At 37.1% G+C, this 14,541-nt stretch overlaps 1 protein-coding gene and 1 long non-coding RNA gene across 2 annotated transcripts; one reads left to right on the forward strand and one right to left on the reverse strand.

Moving 5' to 3' along the window:
* Positions 1–6,730: 6,730 nt before the first annotated feature.
* On the reverse strand, positions 6,731–13,803 carry slc3a2a (solute carrier family 3 member 2a). Its single transcript, XM_008435897.1, has 11 exons — positions 13,695–13,803; positions 12,421–12,625; positions 12,137–12,321; positions 9,953–10,126; positions 9,781–9,872; positions 9,561–9,694; positions 8,368–8,477; positions 8,059–8,258; positions 7,864–7,899; positions 7,546–7,756; positions 6,731–7,312 (listed from the first exon to the last, which is right to left on the reverse strand). The coding sequence occupies exons 2-11, from the start codon at positions 12,615–12,617 to the stop codon at positions 7,173–7,175; spliced, it is 1,479 nt and encodes a 492-aa protein (XP_008434119.1). The 5' UTR covers positions 12,618–12,625; positions 13,695–13,803; the 3' UTR covers positions 6,731–7,172.
* On the forward strand, positions 10,137–11,066 carry LOC108167226 (uncharacterized). Its single transcript, XR_001777595.1, has 2 exons — positions 10,137–10,562; positions 10,596–11,066. It is a non-coding gene; the product is annotated as an uncharacterized LOC108167226 (long non-coding RNA).
* Positions 13,804–14,541: the final 738 nt, after the last annotated feature.

The raw sequence follows: 14,541 nt of genomic DNA on the forward strand, positions 1-14,541 counted from the left end.
CTGAGCTTGATGGTTCGGCTTCCACTTGACTATAAATAAAAATAAAGTATTTGAAGAATTAGAGGTTTATTACAAAGTAATGAACCAAAGTAAACATGAAATCCTTACTAGTAAAATAAAACATATTTTAGTAAAACATAAAAAAAACAAATAACCACATGGTTTTACTTCCTGCCGTTATTACAAGCATATAATCACWGAAATAAATAAATAAATAAATAGAACCAAAACATCAAATATTTTGTGTGAAATTGCGGGGGAAACTTACACATCACCGAGATCAAGTCTGTCAGCTGTGTCCGGCTCTTCCTCCTCGTCCGAATCCCACCAGCTATCAGAAGAGTCTTCCAGCTCAACATCGCTCCGAAATATTCCTTCCAGCGCCTCCACATCGGACATTTTCCTCTGCGCCATTGCAGTTGAGATAATTTTTGCAAGAGTTGGCTCCGCTCGTAGCAAATCGAAAAACCGTTGTTCATTCGCAGAAGGCACAAAGGAAATGAGAATTCTCACTGCACACAGGGCGGGAATTCAGGGCACACAGGGCGGGAATTCTCACTGCACACAAGCACGTGACACATTTATAAGGCTTCGTAATAACAGACGGCATACCGAGTGTTCATTTCACCTCTGGTGGACAGTACGGACTTCAAACTTTATAAAAGTGGTGCTTTTATATTGGTTTTGTGGTTATTTACTTGAAAATAAAGCCAGGAATATGATCGATCATTTCCGCCTTACTGTGTGGGGTGTAACTGTACCACATTTCGACACAACCAATGAAAATGTGTTGACGGTCTGTTGCTAGGTWGAACGGAGACACGTGGGGACAAACGAGGGGGAGGGGAGGATTTGGATACGGCAAGAGACTAGGGAGAATTGATGCTGTGGATTTTACTAAGACTGTTTCGATAGATTTTTTATACAGTAAGTATGTTAGTTAGAGTTTGTGGTGTGTGTGCGCTCATGCTCAGCGCACGGAGAGCGCAGACATTTAGATCGGGCTCCGGAAAATACGTCATGATTTTGCATAGCCGACATCTTGTGCCATGCTCTTTCCACTGTCTCGTGAAGCCACAAAATGGCCGTGATGATCAGCTGATCGGGTGTTTTCCGGGCAGTTGCGTCATCGCCCGAGGACCTTTATATCTCATCAACTGTTTTTAAATAGCTCTAAAATCTTAACATTTTGGGCAAAACCTTTATGCGGAATAGTTTTTGAAAGATTAAAGCCTCTTTTAGCGGATAATTAAAAAAAAAAATTTTAAAGGCACGTGGAGCCTTTGTTTACAGAGCGAGCCGAGGTCACGTGGCAGCTGGACCACCCTAACCGGTGGGTCCGTCGGGTTCAAGCTTAAGGTGATGTATTGATATTAGCTAGCTAGTCATCTTTTAACTAACTTTACCTGCATCCAACAGCTTTACTAAACAGTCTGTTAGTTTGGGGGGGAAACTGTGAAAAGTTCTTTGCGTTTTTGCTGGTTTGCTGCCATGATTCTAACACACCTGTGCAGCTCCGCACAGTAGCAGCAGATCTCCTTCACTGCCGCACAGGTGTAAACCCAGCGTCGTAGCGCTCATGTTGCGTTTAAAGACGACTCGGAAAAACAGAACAGTACATTGTATAATTTATTCATCCTTCGACCATCATCTGCTAGAACAAGCAGAACAAGTCATGGATGTTAACATTTTATTTACACATTCATGAATATTGTGAGGTACTGTATATACAGAACAAGAAATTTTGAAATCCTAGAACAGTCTGTTAATTTAATGGGATTAAAAGTGGACAGAACCGGAATGAACCGGTTTTGTTTCTGCGAAGAGCACCTGACATATCTTTTGTTGATTTACTTCTAAATATGAGCTAAACTGAAACACATTAAACTGTTCTGAAATGAGTTTGCTGTTGCTAAATTGATGTGGTCTTACATTTTGTGTCAACTTCTAACACCGACAAGAAAAAAAAAACGAGACCACGGAAAAGGGAAAAACTTTGTCTATGAACTCTATCGTGACGGAATTGTAGGATTTTTGTTTAGTAGGATTTACTACAGCGATGCAAAACTTGTGTGAGCTTTTTCTGTGACGTATACATTGTTTTGATTTTTATGTGCTGATCATGTTCGATAAAGAGAAGACAATGATTAAGGTTTCCAAAATGACTCCATCAGGAGTTATCTTTACAACACGCGAGCTAAGTGAACGTCCAATGATGAGTCAGTCGTACTTTTCGTAAAACAAAGCGTTCTACAAACGTTGAAAGCAGGAAGGCAGACGTCAAGCCTTAGAAACATTCCCAAAATATCAAAATGATATACAGAGTCTTGTGTCATTATGTCATATAAAGAAAGAGTCAGGTAAAATGAGTAAATACTAATAAAACTAATAAAAGTGATTGAAATCAATCAATTATACAGAATGAGGAACTGTAGAAACTCAACTGTGTAGACTAGATTAGCAACGAAACCCTGTGTAAAAGGCAAAATGATTAAATAAACATAAAAGTTAAGATTGTAGATAGTAACATTAACTAACGACAACATATATAATGGTAGAGAACATTAATCAGTCCTTGCTATGAATATTTACCACTTAAAACGCCCCAAAATAATAAAAATGTAATGAAATTTGCTAAATTTTGAAATCAAATAATACATTATAATGTAGAATTGCTATAAACTTCACCTGAAGTTAGGCTGAATCTTTTGAGCATATGTTGTGTTTATATCTTAAGTAACTGCTTAAAATGACTTCATATTGATATTCTCAGTGTGAAGGGACTCCTAGTGGACATTGCATTCCCTTATTCTATAGTTTCTATGTGTTGTGTGTTCCATGAAAGCTGAAGAAAGGTCATGCATCTTCATGTTTCTGTGATGTAAAAGGTGGTAGCGTATCAGGCTGTCAGACTCAGACTGAGAGTCAGTCATGAGTGTGCACGGCGGTGGTTTGGTTTCGCAGCGGCGTGGGGTGAACTCAGAGGTGCCGAGACAGGCTCTGATTCCCGGTATCGCCGACTTCAAACCTCCCCTGTGATACCACAGTAAAACAGCGGCACCGTATTGTATCAGACCCCGAAACCGTGCTGAGTTATGTCTCACCTGTTAGATGAACACTTTGACATTTTTATCAAATGTGGATTAGTACAGTGTTTTTTTTTTTTTTTTTTGGTTGTGATGAGGATAATTTTTTAAGAAGAGGAATATATCTTGACTGACATTTTTACTGTGTTGAAATGCCTTATTTCATTAAGTTCAATATTATTTTGTCTGTTTCCAGTAAAATTAGGTAAGGTTAAAATATATATTGCTTTATTAATAACATTTCATTAGGTGTTTCAGTAGCTTATAACCATTTGCTTTTTGTACTACTAAACTTTCAAGTACCTTTAAATCTTGAAAAATGTACTTTCAAGATTTAAATCTAAACTATTCTTGCTAATTGGACAAGAAAAAAGACTAAACCTAAATTTAAGTGGTTTTTCTACTGATTTAACAAGCACTTGTTGCCAGTAATACTTACATGCAGTTTCAAAGTATTTGGTTTTGTAAAATCAAACATATATTAAGCAAACATTTTATTTGTTTTTGTTAAGAAATGTACTTATGGTGAATAAACTAACTCATTTTAACTCTTTAACATTAAGTTGTAATGGTTTCTGCAAGGATGATTGTTAACATACACTACGGTTGATGTTGTGGTTTTATGATACTGTATTACAGTTATAAGTTAACCACTAATCTTTAAGATATGTTTAATATAAGACTATTTTCCCAGGAGTCATCAATGCACAGTTTTGCCGAGTTTCTTTCAGAAAGAACACGAACGTTGTTGCTTGCTGATGTACAGAGAAAACCACAAACGCTGTGCTCAAAGATGCTGTACTGTGGTGGTTATGTTAGCTATCAGTGTGACCGAAAAAACAAAATCAACGCTTTAGACAAACACGTCAGTCATACGGCTAATTTACTGAAAATGAAGTATTTGGTTGTTTATCAAAAGTAAGTGAACTAGACTCTTTCTCAGATATTCGTCTTTAAGTCTGAGGCAGATTTACAGTTGAAACTTGATATTTACTTACAAATAACATTTTTCCCTCACTGAAAGAAATTAAATTTACTATTTTAGGTCAGTAATGATGATCAAATTTATTTATATTTACTAAATGCCAAAATAATGAAAAAGAGTTATTTTTAATTCTGATCCAGATGTTTACATGCATTTCCTTAGTATTTTGTAAGATAAGCTTTTAAACTGTATGATATTATGGGTTTTCTCCACTGGCTTCTTACAGCAGTTTGCTGGAAATTTGGCCCATTCCTCCTGACAGAAGTGCTGTCGTTGAATCAGTGTTGTAAGCCCTGCTTGCACACTTTTTCAGATGTGCCGTCATATTTTCTGTGATTCCAGATTGGTCCTTTGTAATGGCTGATCCAAGACACCGCCTTTGTTGTCCTTAAACCGTAATTTAGCTGTGCACTTATGGTCATTATCCATTTGGAAGACCAATTTTGGGCACCTTGATGGTGCTTCAGTATTTCTACATAAGGTTATGCCATCTATTTTTTTCTGAAAATGCACCAGTTCTTTCTCCTGTCACTTAATACTGCTATAAAGTCTTTATTTCCTTAAAAGTCTTTATACATGATTGTAATTGTTTGAGCCGATGAACGTAGACCAAGTTGTACCCAATGATGAACCAGGCTAGTTGAGGTCAACGGTTGTCTTGTTAATATCTTGACGTATTTTTTTCCTAAATGATCACTTGAATAAGCAGTGTTTAAGGTGTTTCCTTCAGAAGTTTCAAACCTGAATTTGAAGAGAAAAATAACACTAAATCTCGTCATTCTGGGATTTAGCTAATAGAAATAACTCTGGTCATCCTTACTGATCTAAAATAGGAAAAATGATGTGTGATTTAATGTCAGAGTTGAGAAGAGAAAGTTTAAACATTTATACAGTTCAGGTTAAAACCTGGTTTCAACTGTTTATATTGGGTTGATATATTGGTAAATGATAAATGGTGATGTATTGGTGACCATCTACTCTATTTTTGTTGCACCTTATTTCTTTTGTTTTATTTTTGTTTCCTAGTTTTGCAGCTAAAGTGCTCTTTATGCAACATGGAAAAATGGTCACTTGAATAAATAGTTTCTAATTCAGACCTTTAAATGTATAGTGAGTGACTCAGGATTTTCATTCAGATTTTTTTTAATAAATGTATTTTTATTTAAGCTAACGTTGTTAAACTAAAGCCGCACACATCAGTAGTTGCTCCAAGTACCATTGTCATCACTGCAGTCAAATTAGCGGCTAATTAATCATTTTTTATATTATTTAAAATGCTTTGGCTGTAATGCTATCATTTCCATGGAGTCACCAAAACAGTTTTATTGTTTCTTAAAAAAAAATAAATTAAAAACATGTAAAAACAACAATGACGGTAGATGAAAGGCGAAAGCGGCGATGCATTTTGTCAAAATGCTGCACAGTGATGGTATCAGCGGCCGTGAACCTTTTGTTCTCGGCTAATCTGTTAGATAATAACAGTCGTACAAATAATTTGATAAATCTTTGGGTTGTCTTGTCATTTCTGTTCAAAATGAAACAAACTGGACTCTATAAATATATAACAAAGATGGTGTTTGTTTATAGTTACATTGATAAAATTTAAGGCTAATGATAAACTGGAATTTTAACATCAAGTCAGACACTTTAATGTGAAGAGAAAACTACAGCGGCTTTAGTATAAATAGGACATTGGTATTGCAGCCTTTGTTCAAAGCAATTGTTAGGTACATAAAACATGTTAAAAATAAAATGACCTACTCTATAAACATAGCAAGACTTGATCATTTTAATTTAATAGATAAGTATTTGTAAAAACTGGAACATTTTTCTTTTAATACACACTATGGTTTAAATATTAATTCAATGCCATTACACAAAGTGTTAAGTATATAAATAAATATTTAGGGATTAATTCTGATGCGTCACCAAGACACATTAGTAAAGTTTCTATATATATATATATATATATATATATATATATATGTGTGTGTGTGTGTGGCCACGAAGGCTTTTTCCCCCCCTCCCCCAAAGGTGCAGCACCACAACAGCAATGCAGTCCTTGTTCACTTCATCGTTCTCCAAAGTTCAATACTTCAAACCAAACATGCCAATTGTAGAGATTTTTACCAAACTAAATGATTTGCTTCACCTCATCACATATTTTTTTTTGTCCAAACAGAAGACCCTACATTTCTAAACAAAGATTAAACGTGAATGGAGTCATCACAAGCTCTCACTTACAGATGTAGTTTTGTCTGAGTTCAGTCCCTGTAATTTCTGAATTTATGTGGTTTATTCAGAGTTGATGTCAGCCATAACACTGAAACCTCCGGTCGTTTAAATTTCCACCTCCGTTTTATGGTCATAGCAAAGCAGAGTTAGACAAACTTACCCAAATTTGAAGTAGTTTTACATAAGTCATTTTAGAGCCGCTGCCAGGTGTTTCAAACACTTAAACGCTATAGAAAGTGAGCTACGTTTGCATCAGTGTCGTAAAATCTAAATTATGTTGGTGAGAATGAAGACACGCTTCCCCTCAACATCTGTGACACAGTTTCACACACCTGTATAAGCTGAAAAACATTTTGATATTATCTTTGGCTTAGATAAAAAGACAACTTTCATAAGTGGTGTTGCAAAAAACAAACAAAAAGCGTACTACGCAAGAGTCGGCACAGACCAGTTTACTCATTTCTTTAACTTTGTTTCCACAAGCTTCAGTTACATGTGTCTGCATCCAAAAAAATAAAGAGCTGGAACATTCACTAAAACACTGGTTTAAAAACAAAAACAAAGGAATGCTCAAAATACACAGATGGAATGTCTTGCACATCTGAACAAAAAGTTAACGTTAAAAAGCATTTTGTTTTTGAACAAAAGACATTTAAAAAAAAAAAAAAGAAAAAAAAAGCTAAAACTGGCAACTGCTTTCCTCCAAACACATTCTGACCAAACTAATGATCTGTTATGGTAGCAAAATACAAATCCTGAATTTTTATAATGTTTCATCCAACTCCTAAGATTTAGCACTGCTGACTTTAGCTTCTACAAAATAAATCTGATCTGCAGACAACTTTGCTGTAGGTTTGGCGCCATCTTCAGCCTGTGAAGGGGAACTGCAGGATCACTGCTTTTTCAGGTCCTAGAGTGAATTTCTTCAGGCTGACAGTCGACTGCACTGCCAGATTTTCATCTGTCGATATCTTCACTACCGCTGTGTCTGGCAAAGTTACACCTTCTGCAGGAAAAAAAAAAAAAAAAAAAAAAAAAAAAAGCTTTAATACAACCAATATTAAACAATAAGAAGAAGAAGAAGAAAAAAAGAGATTTACTATTAATCTCAAAATAGTAAGTTGGAATTTTGAGGGGGAAAAAAAAATAAAATGACAATTTTATTCCCCAGTTGCTCCAATCCTCTTCACTGTAATTTACATGACTGTTTTTCTGCATAATATTTGACCACCAGCTCACCTGTAGGAGGAAGTGTAAGTTTTAGTTCTGCTGGTTTCTCTCCCCAGTTAACTGCGGTTATGTATCTTTCGCTCTGGTCCCACACTCGAAGGAAGGCGAGGGATGTGGCAGAGGAGTTGAGTGGATAATAGTCGCCGTGAAGCAGCGAGCGCTCCTTTCCTCGGAGGTCACTGAGGGATTTGAACCATGACCTGCTTTCCGTCTGGTTAGCCTGCATACCAGAGATGTAAGGATGTTTAAAAACAAGAAGCTGCTAGACTGCAAATTAAGGTCCTTTAGAAAAAAAAAAAAAAAAGTCATAACTGACTGAATACTTACATCCAATTCCCAAACCATGTTGAGCCTTCCAGAACCCTGAAAATTGGAAGGTTTTTTTTCATGTTGAAATCCAAGATTTGATGCATTTCATAAATGGCAAGAAAAGTTTTCAGACACAAAATGCAGATTAGTGATCAGAGTCAATTACAGGAACGTCGTTTGAACATTTCAACACATTGTCAGGTTGGGGCTTACATTTCCTTGAAGGCCAATTTCGTCTCCGTAGGTAAACACCGGTATTCCAGGCAAAGTGAAGAGCAGCAGCTGGTAGAGATGCTGCAGGTCTGAGGACGTTGCCACTTTAGACAGAGGTTCCAGTTTGCTGGCACCAAGACCCCAGCCCACATTGCTCTGCTCAGAGTGGAGGACGTCCACAGTTTTGATGCGCTCCACACCTGCAAATCCACAGGGGAGAGAAAAAAAAAAATGCACAAAATGCATCAAAACTCCAAACAAAAACAAAAAAAACAGGGAAAGTTCTTAGCTCAAACAGGCTAAACCCACCATTGTCACTCGAGCCGAGGAGGTTGGGCAGAATAATGTCCACACCAGTGGTGTTGATCAGGTGGAGCACCTCACCTACTGGAGCCCCTTCTACCGCACCCATCAGCGCACTGAGGGGAAGAATGCTACGTCAGTCACTAAACAAGGAAAAATCAAGGCAGAGCTTTCCACTGTAGCTGCACCGCCACAAATAAATTAGGCCTAAGCAATAAATTAATTCCATGAGCTCAATTTCCATTTGAAAGATTTATGGCTTTTCTTTCTACCAAGAACTGGAAGACGAGAGTTTTCAGTCTGGTGTTTTAGTCTCAACTGAAGAACGATTTTAATTAGAGACTTCATAACTAATTTTGTTTTACATCTGTTTTGGATATTTAAAACGTCTTCCAGTTCCAGTGTTAAACGTTCATTATAATTTATCATTGCCATCATATTACTTGAAAAATGGTCTCAAAACAATATTGTTTATCGCAATGACTTCTGGGAAAATTTATAATCCAACAAAATTTGTTTTCATGATGGGCTGCAACAATTCATCAAATGACTCAAAGACCTACGTTTTTAAAATTTCTCAAGGCAAAATATCTCCCTTGAAGCTTTGTGAAGTTATGCTTTAGTATCTAGTGCATTGTTGATTGTGTTGCGCAACACTCTTACTTCTGCCACAAATGACAAATGTTTAGGGGGAGACAGGAAGGCACAGAAAGAAACACCAAAAATAAAATATAAACAGGGGGCTGCTAACAGGTGATGTTTTTGTTGCCTTTGCAAAAGATTAACTTTTATCTGATTGTCAGTGCAGAAGAAAATACAAGTCAAAAACTTAGAATAAACTGGAATCAAATTTAAAGACCTACTGAAAATTTAGGATGCATTTCAGGTTTAAAATGAGGTCTAGAGACAGTCTAGTTAACATTATGCGATTTTAAAAGGTCATGATAAAACTTCACCACCAGGGGTCACTCTACCATGACAAAAAAAAAAAAAAAAAAAAAAAGACACTTATCTACTCGTTTTCTTGCCGACTTTTCTCCACTTAATACCTCCCACTGGAATGTCTTTGCAACAAATCAGCTGATATTTTTGAGAGTTTTGAGATCAAATTCATGGAAAAATAACCCGACTGTCAAATTAATCTCGCTTTTTCTCCCCTAAATCTAGTTTCTCAGAGGTCAGAAAACGGATTCAGTCACCTCACTTTGCCGACAGTGCGGTTGCCCTGGACGGCAGTCCTCAGTGTTTGCCACTCGTTGAAGCCAGAGGCAAACTTTAGGTCTGACACCTTGATGCCATCAACACCCAGATTTATCCAGTGCTCTGCTGCCTCCTGGAAGAGAGCAGAAGCGCATCAGGTTGGTACAGAGCCGCTGAAGAAAGCACGTGAAATTCAGACAAACGTAAACACTGGCTCACCCTGACTTTCTCCACCATCTCATCGGCTTCGGCAGAAAACCATGGATTAGCGCCCTCGTAGTTTGGAGTCAGGTCAACAATCACAGAAATACCTTAAAAAGAAACAGGAAACGCCAAACTAAATAACTGAACAATTTTAATTTTGAGCCTTTATGTGAATAAAATAAGCTACCTTTCTTTTTAGCCTTCAGCAGCACAGCCTCCAGCTCTTCCATCGTTCCATGGTCTATGCGGATCTTTTTAAGATCCAGGGTGTTTGGCTGGTCCTTCTGGACGACGTGAAGAGGACCAAGAACCACACCTTTGACCTTTAACTGGTTCAGCTGGTCCAACTTCCCCTCAAGACCTGGCAGAGGACAGAATACAGGCTCATAAAATAAATCTGCAGTTTGAATTTCACACCAGTACAGAACCTAGAACATGCGTGTGAAAAATAACACATTTGTCAAAGTTTGTACACTTTTCCCACAGTAAAATTCAGGCAGTTTGAAGGCAAGTTTTCAAAATCTTACACCAGTTTTGAGGTAAAAAAAAAGGCTGTTTCAATTAACCATTTCATTATTACTGTAATTAGATCTGGACAGGATGGCTGAAAAACGCATCACAATACAAGCATTTCACATCAGTTGATAGATCAATATTTATCGTTTTAAATAACTGAAATGGTGCCAAACTGGTGACGTGACATTTCCCCGTTTTACCACAATTTTGACTCTGCGTTTTTTTTCCCCCCACTTTTGAGCAGTTATGAGGAGCAAACTGCTGCATCAGTTACTCAGCAGGTCGTTGCTAGGTAACCACAAGTTACTCAGCAGGTCGTTGCTAGGTAACCACAAGTTACTCAGCAGGTTGTTGCTAGGTAACCAGAGAGTTAATCTCGTTTAGCTTGCCGAGAGGTGAACATTTTTCCTCTGCTTATATCCCCCATAATACCATAAATTTTCTACCAGGAGCTTTATTTATAGATATTAATCACGTGTCTATTGCGATATACATATTGTTATTTATTGCTAATAAAATAAAAGATTACATTTAGGAAACATTTTTCATACTCCTGACCAGTCCAACAACAAAACACTAATTTAATGACACATCCCCCAATTTCAATAACTTTATCATAATTTCCCTTTGGGATCAATAGTGTTTTTGAATTTGAAAACAAATAAGAATCTTTATTTCAGTTACTGTGCAGTTCAAGCACCTGTACAAACCGTGAGTTGCGGAGATCTGAAGGACACACTTTAGGAGAAACAAAAGAAAAAGGGGGGGGGGGGAAACAAAAGGTGTGAAATAACAGACAAGTACCGACCCAAGACAGGAGTGTGTGAACAACCACATCCACACCCTGTGCCAGCCATGTGAAGTCTGAGCACAAGCGGGGTCTCTATGCGAGAACAATAAAGTCACATGTGGTTTCTGGAATTCCTCCCAAAGCCAGCTGGAAACCAGAGTGTGTCCCCCACTAATTTGCAGCAAGTGCAGGACGTTCTGTCCTTTTGACCCGTCTCCAAAGAAAATTGGAGCCGCTTGAAGCATTTTAATGAATGCATTAAAAAATATAAAATAAAATAAAAGTTCAGTTGGTAGTTAAGAGTAACTCTGTACGACTTTAATCTGAATGAGATATGAAAGAAGTGACTCAGTCGTGTTCTACGTCCCTTTGGCCTTTAGTCGCACAGTCCCAGCCAAGTCAGCAGTTTCTTATCCAACTAAGCAAAACTTCATCACAAGACTACACTCATGTGAATCAGCTGGAACATTTAAGGCAAGAGAGTTAAAAAAAAGAACTAAAAAAGCAAACAATGTAGTCCAATTTTTGGTACAAAATTAATTGTATTTAGTGTAGATCCAAATTTTAAAAAGTATCTAGTTTTTAAATTCTTTTAAAAAGAACAATTTGTTACAGCTAAAGTAACAAATTGTTCCCTTTGTTCAAATGAACAATTTGTTCTCTTACAACTGAATAATAAGTTTGTTCACTTGAGCAAATTATTCAGTTTTATTAAAATTTGTGTGACTTTTCAAAATGCTTGCTACGATTAGCCAAATAAAATAATGAAATAAAAGCTGATTTGGGTCGAGAAAAGTCGGCTTTTCAGTAAAATGTCTCTGGATAAACGAGGCTCTAGGGGCTTTGGAGTAAAGAAACTGAGTGAATCTAACATTTTCCATTGTTAGAAATGGAAAGTTAGAAAGTTATATTGGTTAATTACAAATAAAAAGTCTCCATTTGCATGAACCACCTGCGCAGTTGGGGGTCGCATAAAATCAGCACCCCTGATTTAAGTCTTGTTTTTGTGCTTCAACACAGTAATCAAAGCTAAAGATTTTTTTCTAATCTCCAAAAACATTTTACCTTTCAGTCCATTGGAGAAAGCATGAAGGTTGGGGATCTGGTACAGAGGCCCTTCATTCCACCAGTGCATCTCAGGGATGGGTTTGCAGCGAGGAGCCTGGACAATGATCACTATGGCGCCGGCCAGCATGCCGACCCAGCCCAGCCAGAACAGAACCAGCAGCGCCAAGCGAGTTCTCACCCACCTGCATGTTAAAACATACATGCAAGGTTTGGGGAATGTTTAAATAATAACCTACAGATGCCGATAGATAATGACAAAGTTGTATTTTGTCGGCTCTTACCCTGGGGTGCCAGCCACCTTCATCAGCTCCTCCTTGGAGAGGCCGGTGAACGTTACATCCTCATCAGGGATCTTCAGCTTCACGCTGCCGTTCTTCTCTCCAGTAGGGGAAGGATGGTCTCCGGCCATAGGCTGCTTCTCCTGGTCCACCGTGTTCAGCTTCACCTCCTCCAAGTCGATCTCGGTGTCCTTACTCATGGTTGGATCTGATTTACGATCAAATAATGAGCCTGTCAAGTTGATTTATGGTCTCCTCTACAGCGTTTGACAAGGTGCAAATGAATATTTGATTTTTATCAGTTCCAGTTTACTCAGGTTTCACATTAAAAAGCAAACTGCAGGCCAGGGGAGTAAAGTAAATGTTGATGAAGGCTACTAAAATGTATAAAGAACTGCAAATTAGACTAAAAGGATATTTTAATATACATCAAAAGTTTTTAAATCTTAAAATGTCACTAGTCATAAAGTCACGAAGTCATAAAAAAGTACCAACATATAAATGTTAGTAGTTCTACATATACTTAACATAAATTTAAGGTTTTCATACATAGATCGAAGTTGCAATTATATTAATCTTAATGTGATTTTAAAATTTTGATCTACAACAATGGAGATTTTTTTTTTTTAAATTATTGTAGATTTGGACCGCTTTTCATTTGCTAAAGATTATAATCCTATTTCCGCGTTCAACAGTGTCTGACGAAATCATCCCTTTTAGTTGCAGACTAAGCCGAAATTGTAAATTTCACAATAAAAGAACGAGAATATTTTTTTTATTTAAAAATTTAAATCAAATTCTAAAACGCCACAATATGATACCTCCTTTATCTAGAGAATGAAAACAATATCAATTCTCGCAACTCCTCATGAGCGTTGCAGTCTAAAATAGTCAACCTAAAACCTCGTGCGTCTTAATTTGTTGAACCGGAAGTGGTTCTAACCAGCATTTGATAAGTTTATTCACTTTAATCGCTCCTGAACTACAAATACAGATTAACCGGGACGGGGGGGGGAAAGCGAAAACCACTTCATGTTTTATATTGATAACTCAAAGTACAAATGAGAAATTAGACCAAGAAAAAAATAAAGTTGTAATATTCTAGCTTTTGTCTTCTTGGAGGATAAAATCCATCTACGTCAGGAGCAGGAGCCAGTCCACAATGGAAGTCCACCTTCCATTTCCTCTCGAGACTCCGTAATATTATATCTGAAATGTAAGCTAACTACACGGTTCCCAGGGAAGAGGAAAATCCCACAAAATAAATTTAGGCTTACCTGTTAAAAGCAGTTAAATATCCGTCGAGTCTATTGACCCACTTTGAATGGCGTCTCCTCTGATCTCTGTTGAAAAGCCGGTTGGAGTGCATTTGTAGCCCAGTATTAGTCCCGCCCACTGAGAAATCAACCAATCCGTTTGCTTTACTCTCTCTCTTCGGCCACGAGGACAAATATGGCATATTTTACTAAACTACATACAAATATAGTTTTTAGCCTCCACGTCGTTGCAGTCAAATATAATGTGATAGTAGTTAGTTTTAAATCCTCGCTGATGTTTCCTCTTTTGATAAAAAGTAAAGAAAGTACAAAATGTACTTTTTGAAGATATATTTAATCGAAATGTTCCTTATTTCTCTGAAATAGAGAAATCAGTTAAATTAGGCACATAATTGATTATATCATTAGTATAATTAGCCATGATGATTGATTTAGACGTCAAACCTTTGATCTTTAAATGATTGACCTGTCTGTTACTCACAGGTTTAATTAAATCATCATCTGTCCTAAAATGGTCCCTTCTTCTGTGATTAACAAGGCACATGTGCCTTCCAACTTTTAACCAACTGAAAATTGTTCTTTTGTAGTCTCCCTTACCTGGTTTGATACCCCTGAATAAAATCCAAAGCAATGAACCCTCAAAGAAGAATCCAGTTTTGTGTAATTTATTAACCTTCTCTAGAAGATCAGTGAATAAAGTGAGGTTCCAACCCTAACTTTAAAGCAGGATTACATATTTAGATGGCCTAGTTAAAGTCTAAACCTGAATGTAAAGGGGAATCCCTGACACACTGACCTTAAACTCTTTTGCAGAGACAGACAGGTAAAATGTAAATGTCTTGATGTG

This window comes from Poecilia reticulata, linkage group LG18 (genome assembly GCF_000633615.1).
Source record: "Poecilia reticulata strain Guanapo linkage group LG18, Guppy_female_1.0+MT, whole genome shotgun sequence".
NCBI classification, from domain to species: domain Eukaryota; kingdom Metazoa; phylum Chordata; class Actinopteri; order Cyprinodontiformes; family Poeciliidae; genus Poecilia; species Poecilia reticulata.